The following is a 26,994-nucleotide window of genomic DNA, read 5'->3' on the forward strand; positions in this document are numbered from 1 at the left end:
AGCTGTTCTCGAGTTTTAGCGAGACTAACGAACGTCAATCATAATTTTTATATGTAATAATATATAGATGTATATGAAGTCATTTGTATTTGAATAATTTGATATGTATAGTGAACATAAAGGAAAGATGAAATATCTGTACAAATAGAAAATTCCATTTCATTATAATCCTTTGGTTTTGTCTATTGGAAGACGTCCGAAATGGGTGGCATTACACCATTCTAGCGAATATTATAGCGCCAGCCCCATGGTGCATGCGCTCCAACCCTCGGCGATGCCGCTGAAAATTCTCCGGGAGCCATGGCAGTGAGCCTAGTCCGGTTACCGGAAACGTAACGTTTTTCAACCCCGGAATCGATAATGCACGAGTGATACCGTTTACGTGAACTTGACTTATTCGATAGAACAAAATGTTTTTGGGTTTCTGGTACAGTACATAACGTTTACGATAATACGTTGTAGTTTTTTTGTTTTCTTTAATGTTTAACCAAAGCATATTACTATAATTAATTGATCCGTATCATTTATTTAAATTACTCTTTGATCGAAAGTAAATATCGTCGAGTTTCGAGACTTATTACCTATTCAATTTTTGATTTTTGAGTACTTTTTAAACCGTGTTCGTTATTCAGATTGTAGCTTTAAGCACTTTGATTATATTTGTTTGTATTTGATACTATTATTGCTATTGAATTATTTAAAAGAAGTTTTGATTAACGAATACAAATGAAAATCTATAGGATAGTTTGGAATTTGGTAAAATTATACTTTTAAACTAATTTTTTCACTATTACACGTATAAAAATAGGTGATTTATTTACAAAATATTATAGTACGTTAAAATTGCTCAAAAAATAAAAAAGTAGTATTATTTTAATAGGTAATTGCATAATGTATGGTTTATTTTGGACTTTATTTGAACAGATGTATATTTAATAAACTTGATATTTTAAATGTTCAGATTTAAGTAATTATATTTTTTAATAATATATCTGAATAACGTTTATTAAGTAAATATTAATTTTTATCCCAAAACACCTCTTTTTATTATTTAATAACATTTATGTAATATTTCTTTATCACTAAAATAATCAACTAAATATTAACTTGTCTTATAACAAAGATAAACTATTGAAGCATTAATTTCGCTCTCACTTTATGTACCTCTAAGTTTATTTAAGTGGGTTTCCAATAATAACATTGAGTTATTGTTTACTTTCATCCGTGCAAAACTCAATTAATCGAGTATAAACTTTCACTTCTCGCTTAAAAGAAATCAGTAATTACAGATAACATTATATTTCCGATTATATATCTCGGGTAAAATTGTACATAGGACGTTCAATAAGTTCGATAATACAAAAATCGATTTAGAGTTGTAAAAACGGCTTTATTTTTCAGTATATTTGTATCAACTTCAATACACTTATGCCAAGGAACCTTCAATTTACGGATTCCATTACTGCAATGGTTTTCCGGAAGGCCTGAAAATACACTTCAGTTAAAACCTCTTTTTTATTGAAAATTTTGTCTTCTACGAAAGAATTTTTAGTCTTGTAGTAACTAGTAACCTTCTAACATCCATGTTTTTCAATGATTTTGGATTATATTGGTTGAAATGAAGTAGTCCAAAGATAGCTGGCTCTAAGGTACTGCGGATTAGATTTCATAATCAATAAATATAATTCATGATTTGGAAATAATCTTAAGTCATAGTTTAATGATCCAAAATGTTTACTTGGCTAAACTTAAGTTTAGCTAAGGCTTAAATTCAGTTCAACCATTTACAAAATAAATGAGTAAGAATGCTTTAATTTACGGACGTATTTAATACAGAAATGTATTTAAGTTATATATAAATCTAAAAAATGTGTTGAAGAACCTAGTAAAGTTGGAAATAAAGATATTGTGGAAGTTGGCAAGATTGCAACCTTTATAAAATGAAATTATTATGTAATCTGAATATATATATATATATATATATATATATATATATATATCTATATATATATATATCTATATATATATATATATATATATATATATATATATATATATGTTCTAGTGACCTTCTAACATATAGATTCCGTTTGTGAATAAATTGAGTTCTAAAATAGATCGGTTTGTATTTCAATGATTTTAGATTATATTTTTGATTATATTGGTTGAAATGAATATGTATCGAGTTTTACACTCAGTTTTTCAAAAAGCTTAAATAGTAGCCTGGTTTTATTGTTTCACAAGCTTGGAGGTATCTACCAACAAAATGTTTTACGATAGGCTAATATGATGTATTAGTAGATTTTTGAACATGAACTAGCTTTGGACCTCAAGATGATAACATTTTGATGTCATATCTACACTGCATACTTGTGTGAAAAGCTTAAGAGAGCTGATGAAAATTATTTATCATAAGCATATATTTATCATTTACCTAAAGGTCGCCTAAAAAGTTTACGGAACTGATTATAATGAAAAGAACAACGGTAAATAGTGATAAAGAATTCAAGTGAAATTGCTCATAAAGAAAACTTAATTTGTTTAATAAATTCCTCGCTTGTTTTTAATTTATACCGGATGTTTTACATTTGTTTTTCTAATGCATTTTTCATTTTCAATCGAATAAATATATTAACAATTATATTTCAAGATTTTAAATATATGTTGTTTCATTCATTTTTTTGAACATTTTATCATATCTAAATTTTATATTGTTAAAATTTGATTTGTTCATTAAACCTTGTTAATATATATTTTTAACCAACCATTAAGCCAATTTAATTCTACCAGAGCTAGAGAGAGAATAGGTTTAAATGAATCAGTGATGGAGCGAAACTTTCCCTAGTTGGCGATTAATTAATTCCAAAGAGAAAATTAGCTCGTGTAAATTTTAATTTTCTAATTCAGTAAAAAACTTTTTTAGGAAATGTAACAATAAAAAAATCAGTTTTAATATATGTTTATGTATATTTTACGTATGCATTATACTTATAGGTTTACAGTTATTTTTCTAGCGGTTATTGACTTTTCTCGAAGGAAATTCACTTCTTGGATAACTTTATCAGCTTGGAATATGCGATATACGCTGCTCCAAAAACCTTATTACATTAACTGTTAGGTTTGTAAAATATTTACGATCATGTTAGTGATATTTTGTAAATCAATATAGAAAACTATTAAATGTACTATTAATGGTTTTTACAAAATTACATAGTATTAAAAGTGATCATCATTTTAGTTATTATTTCATATATTTCTAGATTTCGACTTTTTTTATTGTTAAATAAGGATATTCAATAAAAATATAAAATCTTTGTGAATGTATGTTGGTGTAATTTATATATATATTTCGATTAGTTGAAATAAATTGTTACATCAAGTTGTTATTTATTAAGGTTAAAAGAAAGAGGAGAAGAAAATTGGTGTTTGTGTCAAAAACTAATTTTATAGTTTGCAATATATATTATTTTGCAATACAATATCTCTGAATTTTGATAAACTTGTTTTAGTGATTTTCTAATTTATGGATTGTTTTCATAAATTGATGATTGCAAAGATTGTCGAAATATGGTAAAATGCAGATTCCTTGTTCTTTAATGATGCAACAATATATTCACAGTGATGAAATATTTTACGAAATCCTTTAATATATTTTAAATTTTTGTTTTGTTAAATTTGTAAAGAACTTGGCTATCATAGTTGAACAAATTATGAAACCGAATTTTACCCAAAATAAGAAGGTTTACCACTGGAAATTTATACTTAACTAGAAACTTCTTACAGCAACAGTGTGTCTAGTTAACGGACTGCGAAATTGCCGAATATCTCTGTATTTTTACTGGTTTTTGAAAAATGTTCGCGATACCGTGCCCTCGGACAGACTTATATGACTTCTTGTTTACTTTAAAATAAGACTCACACAAATCGCAATTGATAAAATTATGTTTATATAGAAGTTCCTGAATGTTTTATATGAAACCTTGGCGCCATTATGCATTTACTATATTTCCAATAAAAAATTGATTTTTCTGTCGTGAAGATCCGTATATTCGTTATATTCGTAATATACCATGAAGCGTTAACAACGCACCGTTTATTTTGGCAACTTTGGATAATATTCATAAGTGCTTTAGACGTACAACACAGTAGTTACTAACCGTTTAAATAGCTTATTTATTTCACAATAATAATGAACACATAATTCAGACAAGCCCTAAATAATCTAAAATATCTTTTTTATAGTTAAGTAGTCTAGGTTGTTTAGTGTTGTTCTAGTGTTGTTTTATACTCTGTGTACCAATTTGACTAATTTATTTTTTATTGATGATTATTTTTCTACAGTATTTTTACAGTATTCTAATACTTTTGTATCAGGTTCATTTACATCGTCTTATGGTCTTTCTTCTATCCGTTCTTGCTTCCTAAACGTTGTTAACCTGTTTTGTTTATTTCTTGTGCAGTAATTGGCTCCACCAACTAGGTTGTCTCTTTTCTACGTTACTTTTTTAAAGGTTTTATGTTGAGATTCTTTCTTAATTCAGTATTTCTCATCCTGTCCATTAGTGTCACTCTTCAGGTCTTTCTGAGATAATTTTAATGTTCCGAAGTTTTGATATTTTGCTCGAATTACATTTTGGAACCGCCTTTCAATGGCTTTTAAGGGAAGTTTTATTTTCAAAAATATGTTGTGTGTTATATCAACCACAAAACAATTGATTTTTTGCGAATTAAAATTGTTCTCGATCCTTTTGAAGACACTCATTTTATAATAAACAGATGGTATTATATGTTATTAAAGTTATTAATAAATTATAGTTGTTATTTTAGTGACAATGTTACTTCAATAATCGATATCGAAATCTAAAATATAAATATCAAATAAAATTACTATCAAAAATGTATTTACAATTATAGAATTAATTACTACCAAGTCAACCATTAAATAATTACTTTAAATATATAAATAATATTTATAATACTAATATAATAAAATACTATTGTATATTACATTTATTATAATATAGCCTTAGGCATCAAATATTTACCTAGTCAAGCAAAAAAAATATTAATGCCTTCAGTAACTATCAGCAATGCATTTTTCTTTATTTTTCCTTGTAAATATTTTATTGCCACTATTTACTCTGTTTCGGATTTGGTGGCCCGATAATGCATTCTGCTCCTAAGTTTGCTGTTTCGCAGCATGATGTTACATTTCATGGTCATAATGGTCTGGAGTATATATAAAAATATAGTATATTGTAGTGTACTATGTTATATATGGTAAAATACTATATATAATATGAATGTAAATATTATAATTTATTGTACTTTATGAAATATTTTTTCAGCTAAATTTTGAAAAAGAAAAATTTTATTTTTAGGCAGTTTTAAATAATTTTCATACTAATTAAGAATTTTTTCCCAGATTACATAATAATTCCATTTCATAAGTGTTGCAGTCTTGCCAACTTCTACAATATTTTCATTTCCAACTGTACTAGGTTCTTGAACATATTTTTTACATTTCTATACAACTTAAATAAATTTCTGTATTAAATACGTCCGTAAACTAAAGCATTCTTGTTCATTTATTTTGTGAATGGTTGTGATTGCTGAATATCATTTCAGTTTAAAATTATACCTTCAATCATTCTCTGCTAAATATAGCAACAATACTTTTAAAAATAAAAATCGATAAAAATTAGTACCGTTGTTTAAACAGAACCGAACTGAATTTAAGCCTAAGCTAAACTTAAGTTTAGCCAAGTAAACATTGGATTATTAAACTATGACTTAAGATTATTTCCAAATTATGAATTATATTTATTGATTATGAAATATTCCTCAATTGAAAGAAAGAAGCTAATTAAATTAGTATGTAAAGTAAAAGTAATTAATTCTTTAACAACTTTTTATTTAGTTTATTTAAACTATAATGTTAGGTTAATATTTAGATAATTAGGTTTAGTTTAACCTTATTACTTAAATATATATAGTGGCAATATTTACTTCATTGGAGTTATTGAAATGTTTTTTACACATACTATTTTATCATGAATGTTTTTAACAAAAGAAAATAAGTTTTTTAAAGCACGTATGTTTGAACTACATCTGCGTTTTGAGATACTGTAAAGTCATGTTCAACATTCTAATTTGTATATTTTTGTTTCGTGGGGGCAATTGTAAATGTTTATACAGTGTTATTCATTCAGGAAAGGGACCAGCTAAGGGTAGGAATATATAGTATTACCGCAGCTAAGTTAATAGAATGGTTTTGTAAAATAATATATTCAGGCCGACTAATTTGCAATGCAAATTGTCTATTTATTTTTCTGCAATTATTTATGTATAAACATCATGTAATTTCGAAGGGCGTTGAAGTATTTCCAGAACAGTAGATTAATTAGTTGCATTTAGGATAAATTAAAAGTTAATTGTTTAAAATTATTGTTACTTTAATATCAATTTTAATATTCATTTTATAATAAGCTTACTTACTTAATTAAGTTACTACACAAGCAGAGAGATTGCTTATATAAGTCGAAGCTAGAGTTTAACAGTATTGTCTTCTAAATATTTACTAAGATAAGGAACCACTTAAATTACTTACAAATATATTATTATATATCCAAAGCCAAAGTAAACTGCAAATTTTGTTGCAAGCTCAAATCATTTGACCCTGGATGTAAATTTGTAAGTGCTATTTTTACAGACGGGAGTGTAAAATTTGACAAGTAACAACTAGATTTAAATATTAGGTCTTCCGGAATGATCTCTTTTAAAATCCATTGCTATGTTTTATTTAAAAAAAGAATCAAAATATAACAAAACAAAGATTTTAGAACAATCAATGAATTTAACATATAATCTCTATATACAATCTAATTTGATTCTAGTTTGATATGTTTAAGTTTAATGTGAGTTGAAAATTATTTAACTTACAGTTCTATCATTTGATGATTATTTGTAGTTCAAGAGTAATAAAAATATCTTAAATCTATATCTTAATAACATTAAATTGTTCTTAACTAACTGAAATATTTAAATGTTTTACAAATTATACTAGAAGAAATAAGAATAACTGAAGTTAGCAAATTGTAAAACCTTTTGAAGTATAATAAATTAATGCTATTTCATACATAGTCAGAAATTCACACTTCATCATATGACCCTCCGACGTATTTCAAAAATTAAATGTATTTAACGGAAAATATTATAAGCATTATCACTTTTTGTTGAAAATGTTAATGGTTTTAGTAACATCCTAGTGTTTTAGTTTAAAAACGAATTTTTATTTTACTATCCGACTTAATACATTATTTCTTTAAGAATAATGAACACATTTTTCAGACAAGGTTTAAATAATCCGAAATACATTTTGTACCACTAAGTAGCGTTGATATATTATATTTGATATATGTTATTTTATACTCTTTCATTTTTTTATTCATATTCTTCTATATTATGATAAATATTTTTATTTCGGCCAGGATTTTTTCTTTTTCTAATAATACTTTCCATCTTTGTTTCCCAAACTTTTTTAACCTGTCCTGTGATTTCCTTGCGATGTAAGTGGCTTCACCAACCTAACTGTCTTATTTCAATGTATTCTTCTAAAGGTTCTATTTTGATGTTTTTTTTTTATTTTAGTATTTATTATCCATTTTTGTAATCGTTCTCGTTCTTATGAGATATTTTATTTATATTGCTGCTTATTTATGTCTCATAAATGAAGATATTGGTTTATATATTCTTTAATATATATTTCTATTTTTGTTTTATTTAATATTTATTTTTTATTAATAAATTTGTTAGTCATTGTGAAAAATACATTCTATGTTTCAATTTTGGTTTTAATTTATATTCTCAGTGGTATTTGAATGAACTTTTTAATCAGTATTATTTCATATTCTTTTAGTTTCGTATTCTATGTGCTTATTGTTTTCCATAGGAGGAATACGAGTACTATAAGTTGTAATTACATTTTATACCCTATGTATAATCCTGTCTTTTCGATCTGTGGATATATACATATGATGTTATATATTTTTATGTATCAACATATTTTTATATATAAAATAATAATTTATTTCGCCAGTAGTCAATTTAGTTGGTCCCTATATATGAAGCTATATGAAGGCCAACAAGGGAGTTGATATTTTGTCAAAAAATGTTAGGATGAGTAGAGTTCGGTATCTTAATTTGATAGTGATATAAATAGATCTATAATATATATCTACTTATAAATATTATTGAATTTATTAACTAATTAATTCAGAAAAGATATAATAAAATATTGATCAATTAAATGTAATAAATTTGTGATTGACCATTGTACTAATTTTTTTCCTATTAGTCAGCAATTCTGTTTCCTATTTTGTCTATTTTATGTTTGGAAGTTTAGTGATATTACCTTTAGACATATAATAGTAGACTTATTGAAGGAAATTCTCTTAAATTCATTATATGGTTCCTTTTCTGTACACTGAGTCTTAAATTGTAAGAGTTATGAAATCATTTCACGTTTTTTGTTATAAATTATGTATACAATTATTATATTAATTGGTAAGTCACTTTTTTCATCTACTGTTGGGTCAGCCTTTTAATTTTCTGGAAAAAAAAGCGAAAAAGTTTTTGAGGTGTTATAAAAGTCTAGTAATAACAGAAGTGGTAATATATCATTTTGTAACATTTAAACTAGTATAAAGAATATATTTGTTAAATATGGCTCTTAGTCGAAAGTAAATATGACGGATAGTAGTCATCTATGATGGATTTGTTTTGTTAGAGCTTCCGATTTGATGTTGGTGGACGAAGATGTTTTTTTTTATCAAATATATTGAGAGTATTATTTCCAAAGCGTCGAAATTAATTACCTTATTTTTATCGATTCATTGTAAAGAATTCAATATCTTCCAGAGGTATTCAGTATCATTTAAAAAATAATATCATTTAGAAAAGAGGAAAAGTAAATTTTGTAAAAATGTTTTTTTTTGTTTGACTCGTAATTTGATATATTTTAAGCGGATATGGGTGGGTAGGCAGATTAATTAATGTTGTTTTGAATAGAAGTTTCGTTATTTTATAACTCTATAATATCCTGTTAAAAGAAACCAAATTATTAAGAAACAATATAAACGTAAAATATATTTGTATCTACGTTATCCGCTAAGGAGCTTTTAAAATTTGTCAGCTTAGAGATGTTTTAAAGGGACGTGAGGTTAAAGGAACGTTAGCAATCGTTGAGATGATGAACGCAAATAGAGAAGTGACGACATAATTATCAGAACTGATCATACTAATGCAATAATAAATAATCTAAACCTATGTAATATTGTGGCTCGTCTGTTAGAAAATTTGAGACAAATGTTGCTTTAGAAAGCTAACGAAGATAGTGAGTAATTAGTAATAAAATAGGAGTTATTAACGCAGTTTCTAATTTATGGACGATTATCATGTTAACATAGGTTATAAGGGAAGAAACCAGAAGAAACTAGAAACTTGATAAACATGACAAACAAATTGGAGTTTCATAAAGTATTGAAAAAAAAATTGAAAACATATACGAGTAAAGAAAAAGTTAAATTTCAGAGAATAAAAAATACCAAAAAGTAAAACCTAACGATAAAGTTTTGGCATGGATTTTGTTCACAAGATACTTATTGCTGATATTGCTATATCAGTGCCGGCTAGTAATTTGATTTGACTCTATAATTTGCTGGATTTACCTGTATCAAAATTTAATCCAGTCATATGTCATTTTACATGTATGTTTAACAATCTCACCTTAGTTTGGCTTTGTGTATGGCTCGCATTTGTCCCTGTTTTTGCTTAATCTAGTGTGTAAATATTCCCGATAAAATGATATTGGACTTTGGGCATTAAGTGTTTTTCATTCATTAAGTTGGTATTGGTATTCATTAAGAGGTATTTAATTCTTCCTCTATGATTCTATTTAGGGAATGAATCCTTGGGGCTGTTTCTTTTTATTAAAGACTCACACTCCAATAGAATAATTTTATTAACATAGACAAACCATTCAGTCGTATTCATTCTCAATATTCATTTATTTATTTTTCTTAAGAACGTTATATTCTTGTAGATCTTTAATCTATATCTTTAACTACGGTGTAACAATTTTTGCACTATTTGCTGAAACTCTTTTTACTGATATTTAAATCAGATGATATCCAGTAAAATGCATTCTTATGTGCTGTAAATATATTCCATTAACTTCAGTTATTGTTAAAACAATTAGACGACGCTTATGCTAATAGAAATTATATGTCAGATTACTAGTTAAGGAACGCACAATTTATAAAAAGAATGGGAAATTGCAACAATGGATTCGAAACCTTACAATTTACAACTAAAGACTTGTATTGAATCATGACCAGTTAAAGGAATCGTTGTAGTGGGATGAAATCAAGTTTAAATGATGTAGATAAAACATATATGAGTAAAGAACAGGTTCAGCATAATAAAAAATACTAAAAAGTAAAACCTAACGATAAAGTTTTGGCATGGATTTAGTTATAAATCTGCAAATCCTTCTAAATTAATATACATTCCTTGTATTAACTTAGTATATTAATATAATCAACATCACTTTTTTAAATAGAACTATATTTTATTAATTTTTCTTAAAGTTTAAAACATAATATTGCTTTTATTCAGAGGTTTATTATAGAATATGTATGTTATTTGAACGTAAACTTTTCTGAATCATTTATCTTAGAAATACTTCCGCTATATCCGTCAAAATAATTTTCGAGGAGAAAAGCTGTCGCTTGATTTTGTTGCCAGTAAAAACTTCTACAATAAGTGTTTCTTGTCGCCTTTGGATCAGATTAAAGTAAAATGTACCCTAAACGTTCACTATTTCTACTTAATTAAATTTGAAAACAATGAAATTAAAATTGACTTCTATTGTTTTTGAATATTAAGTAGGAAGTAGTAGACTTATTATCTCTATATTAAATTAACTAAATTGTATAATATGCTGAATTTTAGTCATTTATATCTATTTATTTTGAAACATACGGACAATTAATTTTTATATTTTTTTAATTTAAATTTTTATTATGGAAATTGTGTGTATTATTTTTCAGTGTTTTTTGTTAACTGCTACTAATCCAATCGACGCTAGCCTGTTGTTGGAAACTTATGAATTTTAGAAAATTGATAAAAGTTTTAATAAGTGAAAGGGTTTAGAAAACAAACGGTGATACAAAGCGATAATAAGGCTAAAAACAGACCAACCCGTTTCATTCATTCATCATTTAGATACAAAAATGACTGACGGTCGGATAGTCTGGGCCGTATTACATAACACCTCCATTCTAAAGAAACGCCCACCACAACATTTTCTAAATCTCACTGTTTCTACTTAAATTTCCATGCATGGCGCCACTTTATGGAATGGTTTCCCAGCTTTGGTGACTCCAAATTCTAATAGTCTATGACTAAGAAACTGGGCTACTACAATCCGCATTTGGTGGCTCTTCAGCCTTCACTCTGCCAGCTTATGTTCAAGTTCCAGTAAACTATATTAACTCACAGCGACTTCAGTCCGCTTCAGTAGCGTTACACTTTGAACTGTGATGCATATGCCGGGAATCCATGGACTAACAGTGTTTTTCAGAGCTTGAATGTTTCTTGCTCGGAACAGTCTTTGGCTAGAGGTCTCTGGGCATACTAAATCTACCTTTTGTCACCTTACAGCTTCAACCTCGAAACTTTTTCCTGAATTTCACTTAAGCACATCAAGAAACGTTTTGAGTAGCTGCGGAACGATTGCCAATCCAATATCAACGTGTCTTCTTTTCTTGATAATTTATTTGATTTCGGTTAATGAATTCAATTCAATTAAATTAAAATGAGAGCAGCTTTTCAATCTCCCCGGAATGCTATAGACTACGCCAGTTTTATTATGTAAAATGATTTAGAGAACAAAAAATATTAATTTACCCGAAAATATTATTTTATTTAATGGAAAAAGGAGTGGTTGAACGGTAATGCAAAGCGACACTGAAAGTAAAAATAGATCAACCCGTCTCACTCGTTCACCATTCAGGAAGTCAAAAGAAAAGGCCAGACTATCCGGCCGTATTACATAACATAAATATGGTCTATCGAAAGTTATTTTGTACATACGTCATCTAAATTAGTGACTTCAAAACGTCGCAATGTTGCCATATCAACTCTGAATTATAATTCAGTTTGGCTTTGACATACAACAAAATTCTAATCTAAATAAAATAATTAAACAAAAATACTATAATATTATAGTATAACTAATGTGTATATTATCGAACGACTTACAACTTTTAACAATTATGTACACAGTTATTATATTTATAGGTTAGGGTTGTGTTTGATTTTACTTACATTGAAATATTTTCCGTACCACCTATGAGTTAGAGTTCTAGGCGCATTTGTGGTGGTATCCCCTAGAGGCCTAATCCACCCAGTTAATAATTATATATCCAAGTAATATATTTTCATTTCATTAGGGAGCATATATACCTTTTATGGTTACTTGTGTCTGTATTTCTCCTTCGTTTGTTCTGTTAATACCTGTATACATTTCTCTTGATAAAACTCGATTTAATCACTGCATTCTCCTTAATCCATTTACTATATCTACAAAACAGTTACTATTATTTCTCTTCTGATACATTTTAACGAAATGTTCTTGTATATTCTGAACAATTACACACATAACTGTGCATATAAATCATTTACACTCTACAATAACATTTATTACAGTTATCATATATTAATTATATACTCACCTTTACTTGTTTCCACTCTTCTATCACCCACATATTGGCAGCATTGCATCATATCATATTCAGAAAGTTTCATTCAAGTGAATAACTAAGCTGTTAATTTCCAATCTATCTAACAGTTGTTCATAATTTCATTATTTGTCAATTTCTTCTTCATGTCTCATCTAAATATATAAATTAAATTGAGTCTTTCTTCATTTTATTATATGCTTTAAAAAAAATTATTCTTGAAAGCAATATCCGGTAGTTCTATTTGATTCTTTCGAAACAACATCAAGCTGATCTTGATTTGTCACCCGCTTCGTATGGGGACGGTTTTTTTCGGTGAATTCAAGATCATATTTTTTATATTTTGAGATTTTTGTGAGTAATATTCGGTACAGCTGTAACGCTAAAAATATTTTTAATAAAAAATTAATATTTAACAGTAAAAATGCTTAACTCTTTAACGAATTTTTCTGACAAGAGGGGGCTTCCATTATCTTCCGTTCGAAGTAACTGATTAGAGACGCAATCTGTTCTGTCTGGCTTCGCAATTTTCAATCAGAGTAATAATAAGCAGCGATTTGAAACGTATCAGAACAAGCAAAGCATTAAATTAACGCTTGCCGGTTTATAACCTCGTATCACTATTATTTTGAGAATTTTGCATACGTTTGACAACCGGACGACTTTGACAAGGTAGTTCGGTTACATGTTCGAACTTATCAGGCAGCATTGTGTCTCTTTTTAACTACAGTAAAATGAGAATGAAAATATTGTCTGATTCTAAAACGAATTTACAAATTGCAGAAGAAAATACATTAAACATCTTGATGACATACGTACAAAAAAACTTTATATAGACTATAGATATTTATTATCGGTAATATTATTATAAAATATATTCGTGAGTGCTTTGCTTTTTAAAATTATTGTACATTAGTGATTAATTTTACATATTTTTGTGGTTGTCTCCATATACTGTTACTAGTGTCTGCCGACTAATCTACAATTCGTTCTTATAATAACTTGTAAACACGCATATATTTAAGATAACCTGCTGGACGTTACTCAGTCTTTAGAGTATTATAGTAATTAGTACTTTTTCTGTCAAATATTGGGTGGAGCAAAAGTCCCGCTACCAGTAACGCACCTTCCGCTGAGTGGCAATAATGAATAATTTTCCTCGTTCTTGTGGTGTATATTTATCCGTAATAAAATTTGGATTTCTACATAACATAATGGCTAAAGCGAAACTGAGATAAACGTCAAATAACTAAGATGGCGCGCAATCAAAATGGTAGCGGGGCTTTTGCCGTACCCTATACAATTCACTGCACTACACATTATAAAATGGTTTGATTCTTTTAAGACTGTGTCCTGTTCGATTATTATTCAAAAGTTGCTATTAACATGAACGCGAAGTCCTCCTCATATGATGCTCTTCCTATAATGTCCCTTTTCTATTTAATTTTTATAAATTTTTTAAAAAATATTTTAAATTCTCGTTTTTACCAACGAGGGTTTATCTGGACTGGACCTACAGCGTATCGTAGGCTCCGAACCACGGTCCTCGTCATTAAGCCTATTATATTATAGCCTACAAGCCTCGGCCTAGAAAACATCAGGTCTTACTCAGTCTGGTTACTGGCGTGACTGGGATAGTTATTACTTGTCTGATTTTCCATTGTTACCTATAAATATTTTTATAATTATTACAATTCCAAACATAATCTACATCCGTGCCTCAGCAGGATTCGAATCCGCGATTATCGCAACAAGAGGACCGTCCTGTAGCATTGGTCACTGCGCCAATGAAGCCGGCTACTTCTATTTTTATTTTATCTATATTACTTTTCGCAGAAGATTCACGTGAACTGGTTTCCGTTTGTCCACATAAATTTTAGAACTTGCTTATACCACCAAAAAATTATTATGTACAGATAACCGATCCATTTTTATATTACAATTAAAGTTAATTCTTTTCCAGCATCGAGATTCATCTCAAGGTATTTGTGTTGTCACTTTCCTATTGTATATTTGTGGCCATGAACTCCCCATTATTTCATCCACTACTATATGCCGACATAAAATAGCATGAACAGCTCAAAAAAGTTGTGTGTGTCATTGCACATTATTAGTTTTGGCTTAGAGTGAGTTGCTTTACACAATTTTTCGTGCAAAATTTTAGATTACTTTTCTTCTGATTTTTTAAAAGTTTTAGACCTCCCACTTGAATTTATTTTTTATACAACTATTTTATGAATCTTGCTGGAAGAACTATCATAATTGGACCACCCGAAGTTTCGTATTTTAAATTTAGGATACTAGTTAATATTAGTTAAAAAGCCCACTGCTTGGCCTCAGCTTCGTCGATCACCTCTTCATTCGACGAAAATTTCTACCCATCGAGCATTATTTTGAAATCTGAGAACAGGAAATAATCGCTGAGGGCCAGATCTGAAGAACACGGCAGATGGGGAACCAATTCGAAGCCCAATTCATGGATTTGTGCCATCGTTTTCACTGACTTGTGACACGATGCATTGTCTTAGTGAGGCAGCACTTTCTTTTTCATTCAAAATGTCATTTGGTCATGGTTATTTAAAATCATTTTGTGGATTTTTAAAATGTTTTCATCGGTAACAATCTCTTTTGGGCGTCCACTGCGTTCACTAAAAATCAACTAAAAAATATATGGATTTAATTTTAGTAACACCATCTATGTGTCAGGCCGGAGACTTTTCAATTGACCTGTTATTAAAATGTATAAATGTTAGTTGCGAAACAAAAAAATCGACAGAATGTATGATTTAATTTTAATTATATCTTATTATTGTTTTATTTTAATATGTACCATACCATATGGAAAATAAATATTTGCTATATATTCGATATTAATGAAATGTATACCCGCTCGCGATTGTACATGAAAAATCCTCTTTAAAATCTGCACATACATAAATTGGAATAATTTGCGGTTGTTAGGCGGTTAGGGAATTTCAGTAAAATATGCTTTTGTCATTATCTGCAACGTGTCGCTAATTGTGGTTTATTTTTAGTACTGTTTGTTAATGCCACCACAAAATTTCAATTAACAAATTAACATTACAAAGTGTCTTCATAATCAAACAGTGTCATTAAATATCGCTTATGGTTCTTCATTTTAAACCATCAAGGAAAATGTTTTTAATTTATTTTTGAAATTGATTTTAAACACAAACATTTTTTTTGCGAAATATTTTAAAACTGAATCTCTTTTGTGCGTTGTATTTCTCATGTAAATTAGTAAAGTGTCTTTTAAATAAAGTTATTCTATTAGAGTGTGAGTTTTTCATAAAAATAACAGTCCCTTTTTATTCAGCCTGATTTTCTAAATTTCCATAACAAATATATATAATGTTTCTTACGTTTTCAGGTAACATTTCCATCTATAAGATTCTTCTGATACAAGATTCTGATATTGGTATGATATACGGCTAATATGGGCGGGCTAATAATTTGATTTGATCCTATAATTTGCTTGATTCACCTGTACCGAAACTTAATCCTGTTATATATCATTTTCCATGTATGATTAATGATCTAACCTTAGTTTGGGTCTGAATTTGGCTCGCATTTATGCTTGTTTTTGCTTAGTGTCGTTTATAAATATTCTCGATAAAATGAGACTGGACTTTGGGCATTTAGGGTTGGTATTTCTTTCTTCCTTCATGATTCTATTTAGGAAATGATTCTATTCGCAGAAAATTGTGCTTTAACCTGAGCAAACCATAATTTTTTTTTGTTCTGGCCTAAAAACCAGGCGGTGGAATGCATGACGCATACCTGGTCGCGGAGACTTGCCCTGGAGTGACAAGTTGGACCGGGTTATGTGGGACTGCCTCTGGGCTTACCAATACACTAAACCGAAACCGCCTCACCGTTGATCCCTGTGGATCACTACTGCTACTGCATTAAATTTGGGGATATGGCACCCGCTGATCGGGCAGCCGTTATTGGGCACGAGGGCCCGGCGATTCTATTGATTCGCGAACCTGAGTTAACACACAACTGGGTACTGTTGTATGGGGGCAAAAGTTATGACTGTAGCGACGGATGAGGTCGTTTCAGCCTTGAAAAGGGGGAGAGCTTAGCAGTGACGCGGTGCTAAGCTCCCAGCATGTCGACCAGCTCGCGAACAAGCGCGTTTTCAGAAGAACTTGAGCTGAGTTGTTGTTTGTGGAATGAATGAGATATGAAGTGCTTGATTTCTGGAGTGTCAGTTTCCCTATGAATTTGATTTTTTCTGACAAACCATGGAGCGTTTAATATTCTCCTGAGGAACTTATTTTGGAAAACTTGAAGCCGTTTGACCTGCAAACCATAATTATGGCGTGTCTGTTAAGAAAGCAGGAAGTTCGATCTCGATCGATTTCGACCTTCTTGACTTTTCCGACCATGTCCTCTTGAGTATTAATCTTGCTTGCTTTTCTTTAGGTTATTAAATTTACATAAAGAAACCATTTAGTCATATTCATTCTTAATACTCATTTATTTACTTTTCTTAAGAACGTTACATTCTTGTAGATCTTTAATCTTTATCTACAGTGTTACAATTTTTACACTCTTTGCTGAAACTCGTATTGATATTTAAATAAGATAATATTCAGTAAAAGCATTCTTATGTACTGTAGATATATTCCATTAACTTCAGCTATTGTTAAATCAATTAGACGACGCTTATGCTAATAGAAATTATATGCTACATGACTAGATAAGGAACGTACAATTTCCAAAAAGAATGGACAAACTCAACAATTGACTCAAAACTTTACAATTTACAGACATGTATTGAATCATGACCAGTTAAAGAATCATTGTAGTGGGATGAAAGCAAGTTTAAATGATGTAGATCATTCGTAGAAAACTCAATTCTTCTCCAGGAATTGCTAACAACTGTGACTAGTTAATTATTCTGGATTGTTTTAGGTACGTTGATATTGAGTAGGCATATGGTGGTACCTTATACAAGATATAGATATTTCAGTATTGCAGTAAATCTAAATATGTAGCTAATGTAATAAAAAAATAACAGAATACATCCTTGATCTTGGTAAAAAAATTGATATAATATATTTATGACTAATTGACATTGTGATTTTATATGCTAATGCTTTTGGAAAATATGTTTAAAAAATCTAGTTGGACTAGAAACTAGGATATACAGCCTAACTAAGAAATATGTATTTGTCAATTTGGCATTGCAGCGAAAATACAGAAATCTATTTATACCATTTGAGTGATGCCTAATTTCAACTGAATTTCTAAAAGTACTAACTGTACAGTTGGTTGGTCAAAATATACTCTCAAATTGATTTATGGTCAAAAAGATTGATTTATTAGTGAGTAATAAAGCCTACGGGATTTTTTAGATTATTTGGAAGTTCCCCCACTTATGATTAGTTAGCTGACGTTATAAAATTGTTCAAATATTTGTTATTGTTAAATTGTTTGAAATTAGGTCCACTTTCGCTGTTTTAATATTTACATTATCCATATAAATATCTCAACAAAAAACTTAAAAAAAAACTCGACAGTTTAATTAAAAACAAAAACCAATGTTCAGCTAATATTTAATTTAATTCCAAGGAAATTAATCCTGTTGCCTTTGTTAGTTATATTTTATTAAGAGCCATATATAGTCTTGCTGAGGATAAGGACAAAGACAAAGACAAATAGAAAGTAGGATGGGAAATATTAAATTTTCTCGAAACACGTAGAAGATACGATTTCAAGCAGGAAGTACCTTTAAAAGGGAGATATAAAAGGGAAACATAATTTATCCGTGTAGGTATTTTTTCTGTATCTGACATTTTTCGTATTAAAATAAGAAAACTGGCGATATAAAGCGTGAAAGTAATACTAATTTTGCTTTAGGCTTAGGATTTTCTTTATAGAGCTGAACGGTGTATATTGAATTTAAAAGCAGTAAAAATTGTTAATAAAGAACATAAAATACTTTTTTGTGGATGCTGTCTGTGAAAAATCATTTATAATTAATTGTGACCTACTTTATAATTTTGTGAGGTTATAAGTCTTGTTAATTTACATTATATTTATATGCTGCAGTAATTCATATACAGTCATCTTATCATCACTATGTTCCAGTCTGTCATTTACATTTTTGTGTTATGTGATATGTTTTTTAGTACATTATTTTGCAGAAAATCAATATTATTCGCAATGTAATCATTAACTCATAATATTTAAAGAGTCAGTGAAAAAAATATAAATAATAATAATAATAATAATAAAGTAATCATATAAAAGCTTTTTTTTCCATCCTCATGAAAATTTTGAAGTTTGATTTGGATGAGGACAAAACTGTTTTATTATTGTGATCAGTTCTTAGTTACGACGAAATCATTTGATCCTGGAATATTTTTGAAAAACAAAGGGGGTCACGTAATTGTTTTATATATAAATAACATACTAAAGATACAAAAAATAAAAGAAAGTTTTAACAAAAGAGAATTAAAATAAGGTATATCTCAACATGAATAAATCTTGTATAAACAATGTTTATATAAACATAAAATAGATCTTTTAACAATTCAAAGCCATTGAACATTTACGAATGGTTAGGTTGCCTGCAAAATTAGAGAGGGATATTAAACAGATATAAATACAATACAAATACAAATTTATTACTACCATTACTAGAATTTTCATATTGTCTATTGGTAACTTTCTGTATTCTCTATTAAATAATTAAAAATTCTGTTATTTTGACAAAATCATTGAAACATATTGTAGCTTACAACAAAATCTAAGTTGCAGGTATTTTAAAATGGAAATCTCGGATTTCTTGAAAATTGCTAATGGTTTTTTTTCTCAATAAAGTACCATATTTATCTGTAAGATTTCTCTCATTACATAATATGTCAGCTCATTATTATTATCAGCTCATATTCATTAAAGTCTAAATCGTTTCTTCACTTAGCCTTTGTTATTCTAATAGCAAGAATGAATTCAGAGTCATGTTGTAGGGATGAAGCATCTGCCTGTTCATGATTCTTGACAGATTTTCTAATAAGCTGTCTAATGGTCTCCATTCCCAAGTTTCATCATTATTTCACCATTAATAGAAAGAGAGAGATATCATTAGTTCTGAATTTATACGGGGCCTTTAGAGGAGTCCTGAATATCTTGATGTCAAATTGCGGTATTATATCCAAATTGCTCTTCTTGGCGCAACCCCATAATAGGTTGCCGTATTTCCATGTGGAATTAAAGATACAGAACATGATTATTTGTACAGAAGTAAGATAATGCAATGGAATTTAGAATAATTCTTACCTTTGGTCTGTGATAATCTACTAGATGTATTACCCAATCGGCTTTGTGAAATGTTATGAAAATTTGGCTGTTTCACAGTTTGCCGTTAGTTTTCCTATTGGCTAATACAGGATGCATTTCTGTAATAATAACTTAGTGTGAGAAAAATAGCAGAACCATAGTGGAATTCTCCGTTTTTTTATAATTTACTGGCACATTTCACACTAAGAAGAAATTAATTTATTTAATTTGTTAGATCGGATCTCACTCAGTCAGGTAGTCCTAAAGCAGATGACCCTTGTACATGGTCGCTGTAGTCAGGTCGGTAAGAGCATATAAGATATATAGTATAACATATGTTTTGTGCTTGCTTCATAAAACTATCTCTTCTTGTTATTGTTTGCATCCAATAAAAATCTAGTGCTCAAAAGTATTTAAACTTAAATTATCCTGTAAACAATGTATTATTCAATCCATTAAAATATCAGTTAGCTCAGTAGTCATGCCGGGTAGAATTGGATAACATCTGAGATCGAATAGGTCAATTGCCAGTCGGTAAGTTGTATAAATTGCCAAAGGTTAAAATCTCATAAAGTATAAATCGAGGGTCGTCGTTAATTTCACGTTAAATAAGGTTCAGTTACTAGGAATTCTAGAGGTTGAGTTGGCTATAAAGAACAATTATATATTTGTGACCCTATTTTTAATGTTAATTTTTTAAACATTTATTTTATTATATTGAAAATTTATTGTTTAACAAATATTATAGGTTCAACATTATGGCTATGAACTGAGAGGTCCTCTAGTAATAATTTTGACAAAAGCAAAAAATTCATGTTAGACATAAAGCAAATATTTTATTAGGGTAAAAATGTCGTAAATTCTTATAAAATATGCGCTATTAAAAAGTACTCAAGAATCTTGTAATAACAATAACAATAATTGCTTCTATCAACAAAAATAAATGTAAATCATAAATTTAGGTAACGGGAATCGTATAAATTAAGTGACTAAAATTGTTAACAATCAAAATGTCATCTCAAAGCGATAACAGTAACGAAAATAAGGACAATCAGTTTGTTGGGAAAATGAAAGAAATGTGTTGTATATTCACTACATTTACTGATCATTCCTTGGAATCCTTATATCAGAGCTTTAGTGTGAAACAAAAGAGAGCTGGACTCAAATGCTTTGTAATTACTGCAATATTGTTCGACATTTACATGCTTGTGGTAAGTATTTTATATATTATTAATATTTTATAAGATAATATTATCTTGAGAATTGTGTACTTGGATTTTTTGTTATGTAAAACTTTAGAACAATGACTTTAATTTAAGTATTTTTTTATTTGAAACTTTTATTTGAACTTCACAATCATAAACAAAAAGAAGTGGTAGCTCTTCAATATTTTAAAATAAATCATTTGATAAATGTTATATCATCTTTATTTATATACCATAAATAATAAATAAAAGTTTTTCAGTCGTTCTACAACAATATGTGAAAGATAAATTGACCACTACATAATGGAATGAAAATGGTAATTAACTGGGTGAATAACTACATATCCTTTAACCGTTTAACTACATAACCAGATTTAAGTGCATTAGCAAGTGTTTTACTTGTTAGCTAAGTTGACAGGATACATGATGATAGGTATTTTTAAAATGATCTGAAAGAATCCGCAAATTAATAGAAAGTAATCTATATCTTTTCAAAATGCAATTTGTTATTGGCTGATTTCCATTCCGAAAATCTGTAAAAATATGTTAAAAGATTACAAAAAATTAGTATAAAGGTTGGGAAAATCGAAGTGATTGTCGAACTCTCTCGAAATTATTTGGATAAATGAGTTAATATTTACTTTTAAAATGTTGTTCTTTTTACCATAAAGGAGAATTTTTATCCAATATGTAAGCTTCATAAAAAGAATCAATATTTAGTTATATTACTATTTACCTCTAATTTTTACAGTAAATAAGCAAATAGTCTTATCGCTCCAGTTCATTTACGAAAACATGGCATTTTTAAACAAATTAATTCTGCTTTAACTAATAACACGCTTTTGTATTAGAATAGATATGAATTATAAACATAATTTCGCTAGCATAATGGTCAAACTCGGACGTTTCAGTAGTAAAATGAAAGGATTAGCAGTACTGTTTTAGTAATATTCCTAATTTTATTTACATAGCACAAAATAATTTACTTCATTATAATAAAATAGTTGTTTACTAATATTTGCAGCCATAGTGATTTAATATTGTTTATTACATATTTTTTTTGTAAAACTGTTTTTTAATTAGCGATATATTTTAGTGAGGATGCCGTATAGATAAGTATTAATATATATTACTGTTCAACAACACACCTTATCTCAAAAATTTGATAGTTTTGACATTTTTCCGCCTAAAATAACAGTTTTCCATTTCACATTATTAAGTTATCTAGTGAATATAGACGCCAATAGCTCAAAAATGCATTTTCGGAATTCATTACTGTTTTTGGTTTATTTGTACTTATATTGAGAAAATGTACTGTTGAAGTTCATTAAGCCACTAATATATATATATATATATATATATATATATATATATATTTAAATTAATTTTAAATTCAGTAATACGGTTATTAAATTATAAACGAGCACTAAAAGTCCTTAAAACTAATAAATCCGGTTATAACTTAATTTTCATGATACACTTCCCAAAATGTTTTTTTTTTATTTTTTGAAATATGCTTGTTATTTTGCTACGATGAATTGTATTTAGTAGGGTCCAATAACACTACGTAACATCAAATCGCACAAGTCTTCTATTAAAAATGTGCAAAATATTAAATTATTTCAACATTTTCTTGCTGAAAAACTTGTTCTTGATGCTTTTGAACTCTATTTGTATTGTTGTTTAATATTGGTTTCTTTCCATATACCAAGGAACATTAACAATATTTCTTATTAGTTTCTTACTATATATTGTTATATAAATATTTTGATAGTAAACTGCTTTATATGTTTTTTAAAATTAAATATTAGGTCAGTATTTTTTACTTTTTCTACTAAGTAGAGTTAAAAACTTCAGAAAATATCAATATTAGTTTAGAGGATTATTAGTCATCTAGAGTTAATGAGCAGATAAATTTAGTTGGTTTACAGAATTAGGTAAATAGAAATTCCATTAGTTTCCTTAAAGTTACATAGTTTAAGTGTCTATCTAAACTGCTTGCATCTATAATCAAATTTACGGATTACTATTAAATTTGGAAAATTAGTATATATTTTGCATATCAGTTTGTTTAAATAAACAGGTAAAAATTAAATAAATATATTTTTGATATGATAAATATTTTTTGTCATATTTTTTTTATTACTAAAAATTTAATTTCCATAATTTTTATAAAAAAAGTATGTATAAAATATTTATGAGTGACTATATAATTAAAGTTTATATAATCAAAATAATTAAATTTAAATAATTATATTTCAAAAATATAAAAATATCAGGATGCCGGCTTGGTAGTAACGGTCCTCCTGCTGTTGCGATAGCCGCGGGTTCGAATCCTGCTGGGGCATGGTCGTAAGTTTATATTTGTAATTGTTCTAAATTTGTGAATGTTCTAGACAAGAGTGTAAAATCCGACAAGGAAAGTGATCGCAGTCACGCCAGTAACCAGGCTGGGTAAGATGTCTCTGGGATTTCTAAAGTTGGTTACTCGCCAATATATATATATATATATATATATATATATATATATATATATATATATATATATATATTATATATATATATATATATATATATATATATATATATATATATATATATATGTATATATATATATAATATATTAGGATAACTGTATTTGGGTACAGAAACATTTTAGGGATAATATTCATATTCAATATTTTATAACTTTTATAAGGAAGGAAAATAAAATAAGATATAAAATATTTATGTGTGGGAATAAAAATATTGGAAAAGCTTACACAGGAGAAATATTTTGTGTTACTTTATGTATTTATTTTAAGCAGACCTTTTGAATCGGTAAAAAGTTATTTTTGGTTTATAGCGTCAAATAAACCTTTTAGAGTTGGTTTAGTAGCGTAGTGGTCAATGGGACAGAGCAGTTCTATTGTTGCAATAGTTAGAGAGTTTTTAACTTAAGTTTATGATTCTTTGAAAGTACTAAGTAGTGTAAAATTTGAATCGAGTATATTCAAAGAGGGTCTCGAAGTAAGTCACTTATGATTTTGTAGGCTTAGTGCTAATAGCACTGATTAAGAACGCGTAACCTCATTTAGGTTTAGTCTAATCATTTTTTCACGTTGAAAAGCCATTTACTATCGTTGTTGGTTATGCACTGATCCAATAATCTATCCATTTTCCCACATGTTTCCACTTCCTCAACGTTTCAAAATCGGGCACCAGCCAAACCATGCTGCATCGATCTGAACAAGTGACTCTTGCAACGGGTTGGCCGAGCGTTGTCATGTTAGAGGGTGATGTTGCGTCTGTTACTCATATTTGTTGGTTTTTTCTGTAACAATTCGTCGTTCAATTTTTTAAGTAACATCGGTATACACCTCATTAACAGTCTCATTCGGATTTAGAAGTTACGTACTACTACATCTTGCTGATACCACCATTTGCACAGCAATACTTTCTGACCATATATATTTTGCTTCGTTACTACTGTGCACGGCTGGCTTGGAGTTCTGTATATATGATTTGTTTGGCTTGTAATTGACGTAGTGGATTTATTTTTCATCGCACTTATTAATGCGCTACAAAAACTTTTTTTTTATTGCCGAAATGATTTGAAATTAAACTTTTAGTTCATTTTTATGCTTTTTTCCTTCAAATACAAATGTCTAGACACAGCTGGTTCATCAGCTGCTGCCCGAAAGCTCTTTCAAATTTTTATATTTGATTTTTTTCAGTTTTTATCCTATCCAAGTTTTGCATTCGAACATTTTTGGACCTCCAGTCTGTTCCTTGTCATTGGCATCAAGTTCCCCGTTTTTAATCGTAGAAACCAGAACCGACAATTAGAATAAATATCTAAAATACCATCAAATGGATTCGGTAGCAGGTTTATTCAAATCAGGTTAAAAAATCAATGAATATCCAAAACAATTTTGAGAGTTCCATAATTACCATCTACTGTATATACTAACCAATGAATTTAACTAATTATGTTAGGATGTTTAACAGTGGCTTAATGAGTTTCAACAGTACATTTTCTCAATATAAGTGCAAATAAACCAAAAACAATAATGAATTCCGAAAATGCATTTTTGAACGACTAGCGTCTATATTCACTAGATAAGTTAATAATGCGAAATGGAAAACTGTTATTTTAGGCGGAGAAATGTCAAAACTATCAAATTTTTGAGATAAGGTGTGTTGTTGAACAGTTATATATATTAATAGTTATCTATACGGCATCCTCACTACAATATATCGCTAATTAACAAACAGTTTTACAAGAAAACATGTAATGAATGATATTAAATCACTATGGCTGCAAATATTAGTAAACAACTATTTTATTATAATGAAGTAAATTATTTTGTGCTATGTAAATAAAATTAGGAATATTACTAAAACAGTATTGCTAATCCTTTCATTTTACTGCTGAAACGTCCGAGTTTGACCATTATGCTAGCGAAATTATGTTTATTATCATGAATAATTCATATTTATTCTAATATAAAAGCGTGTTATTAGTTAAGGCAGAATTAATTTGTTTAAAAATGCCATGTTTTCGTAAATGAACTGGAGCGATAAGACTATTTGCTTATTTACTGTAAAAATTAGAGGTAAATAGTAATATTACTAAATATTGATTCTTTTTGTGAAGCTTACGAATTGGATAAAAAATCCCCTTTATGGTAAAAAGAACAACATTTTAAAAGTAAATATTAACTCATTTATCCAAATAATTTCGAGAGAGTTCGACAATCACTTCGATTTTCTCAATCTTTATACTTGTTTTATTATAATATTTTTAACACATTTTTGCAGATTTTCGGGAAATCAGCCAATGACGAATTGCGTTTTGAAAAGTTATAGATTACTTTCTATTAATATGCGGATTCTTTCAGATCATTTTGAAATACCTATCATCATGCATCCTGTCAACTTAGCTAACGAGTTAACAAATGTTTAATGTATTTATGCAACTATATACAAACTTTTTAACAAATGACATAAAAACACTTGCTAATGCACTTAAATCTGGTTATGTAGTTAAACGGTTAAACGATATGTAGTTATTCACCCAGTTAATTACCATTTTCATTCCGTTACGTATTGGTCAATATATCTTTCATATATTGTTGTAGAACGACTGAAAAACTTTTATTTATTATTTATTGTATATAAACAAAGACGATATAACATTTATCAAATGATTTATTTTAAAATATTGAAGAGCTACCAATTCTTTTTGTTTATGATATGAAGATTGTGAAGTTCAAATAAAAGTTTGAAATAAAAAAATAATTAAATAAAAGTCATTGCTCTAATTATCGAGAACAGAAAATTTCATTCATTATGCAGAAATGTACATGGCTGTTTGTCAAATAATGCAGTCTTAGTTTGGTTTGTAGTTGTATCCAGAAAAATGGCTTCTCTAGACTAACTAAGCAGGCCTCATAGAGAGATATAAGCAGATTTCCCTATAGAGGCCCGTGGGGAATGCATTGCTCTTTCATATAACAGATATGTCCAAACCATTCTAATCTGCGTTCTTGAATTGGTTCCTCGACTATCCAATTGTCCGTTGACGCATTTTACTCGGATAATCTATTTTATGATATAATCTTTGAAATAATCACAGATATTATCTCTTAGAATTTGGTTTAATCATTGCATTTGAAAGATATCAAGCC

General features: G+C 28.5%; 1 protein-coding gene across 1 annotated transcript in view; it reads left to right on the forward strand.

Annotated features, from left to right (window-relative positions):
- The first annotated feature begins 315 nt into the window (after positions 1-315).
- The window catches only part of Ac3 (Adenylate cyclase 3), a 146,959-nt gene continuing 120,280 nt past the window's right edge, over positions 316-26,994 (forward strand). The window contains exons 1-2 of the mRNA XM_076398224.1: positions 316-427; positions 21,080-21,328. Coding sequence (XP_076254339.1) covers positions 21,128-21,328 — 201 coding nt within the window. The 5' untranslated portion in view covers positions 316-427; positions 21,080-21,127. The remainder of the gene's footprint in view (positions 428-21,079; positions 21,329-26,994) is intronic.

The sequence above is a fragment of the Rhynchophorus ferrugineus genome, unplaced genomic scaffold (genome assembly GCF_030347505.1).
Source record: "Rhynchophorus ferrugineus isolate W39M unplaced genomic scaffold, kcgeb_rfMv2 rfM3, whole genome shotgun sequence".
Lineage (NCBI taxonomy): Eukaryota > Metazoa > Arthropoda > Insecta > Coleoptera > Curculionidae > Rhynchophorus > Rhynchophorus ferrugineus.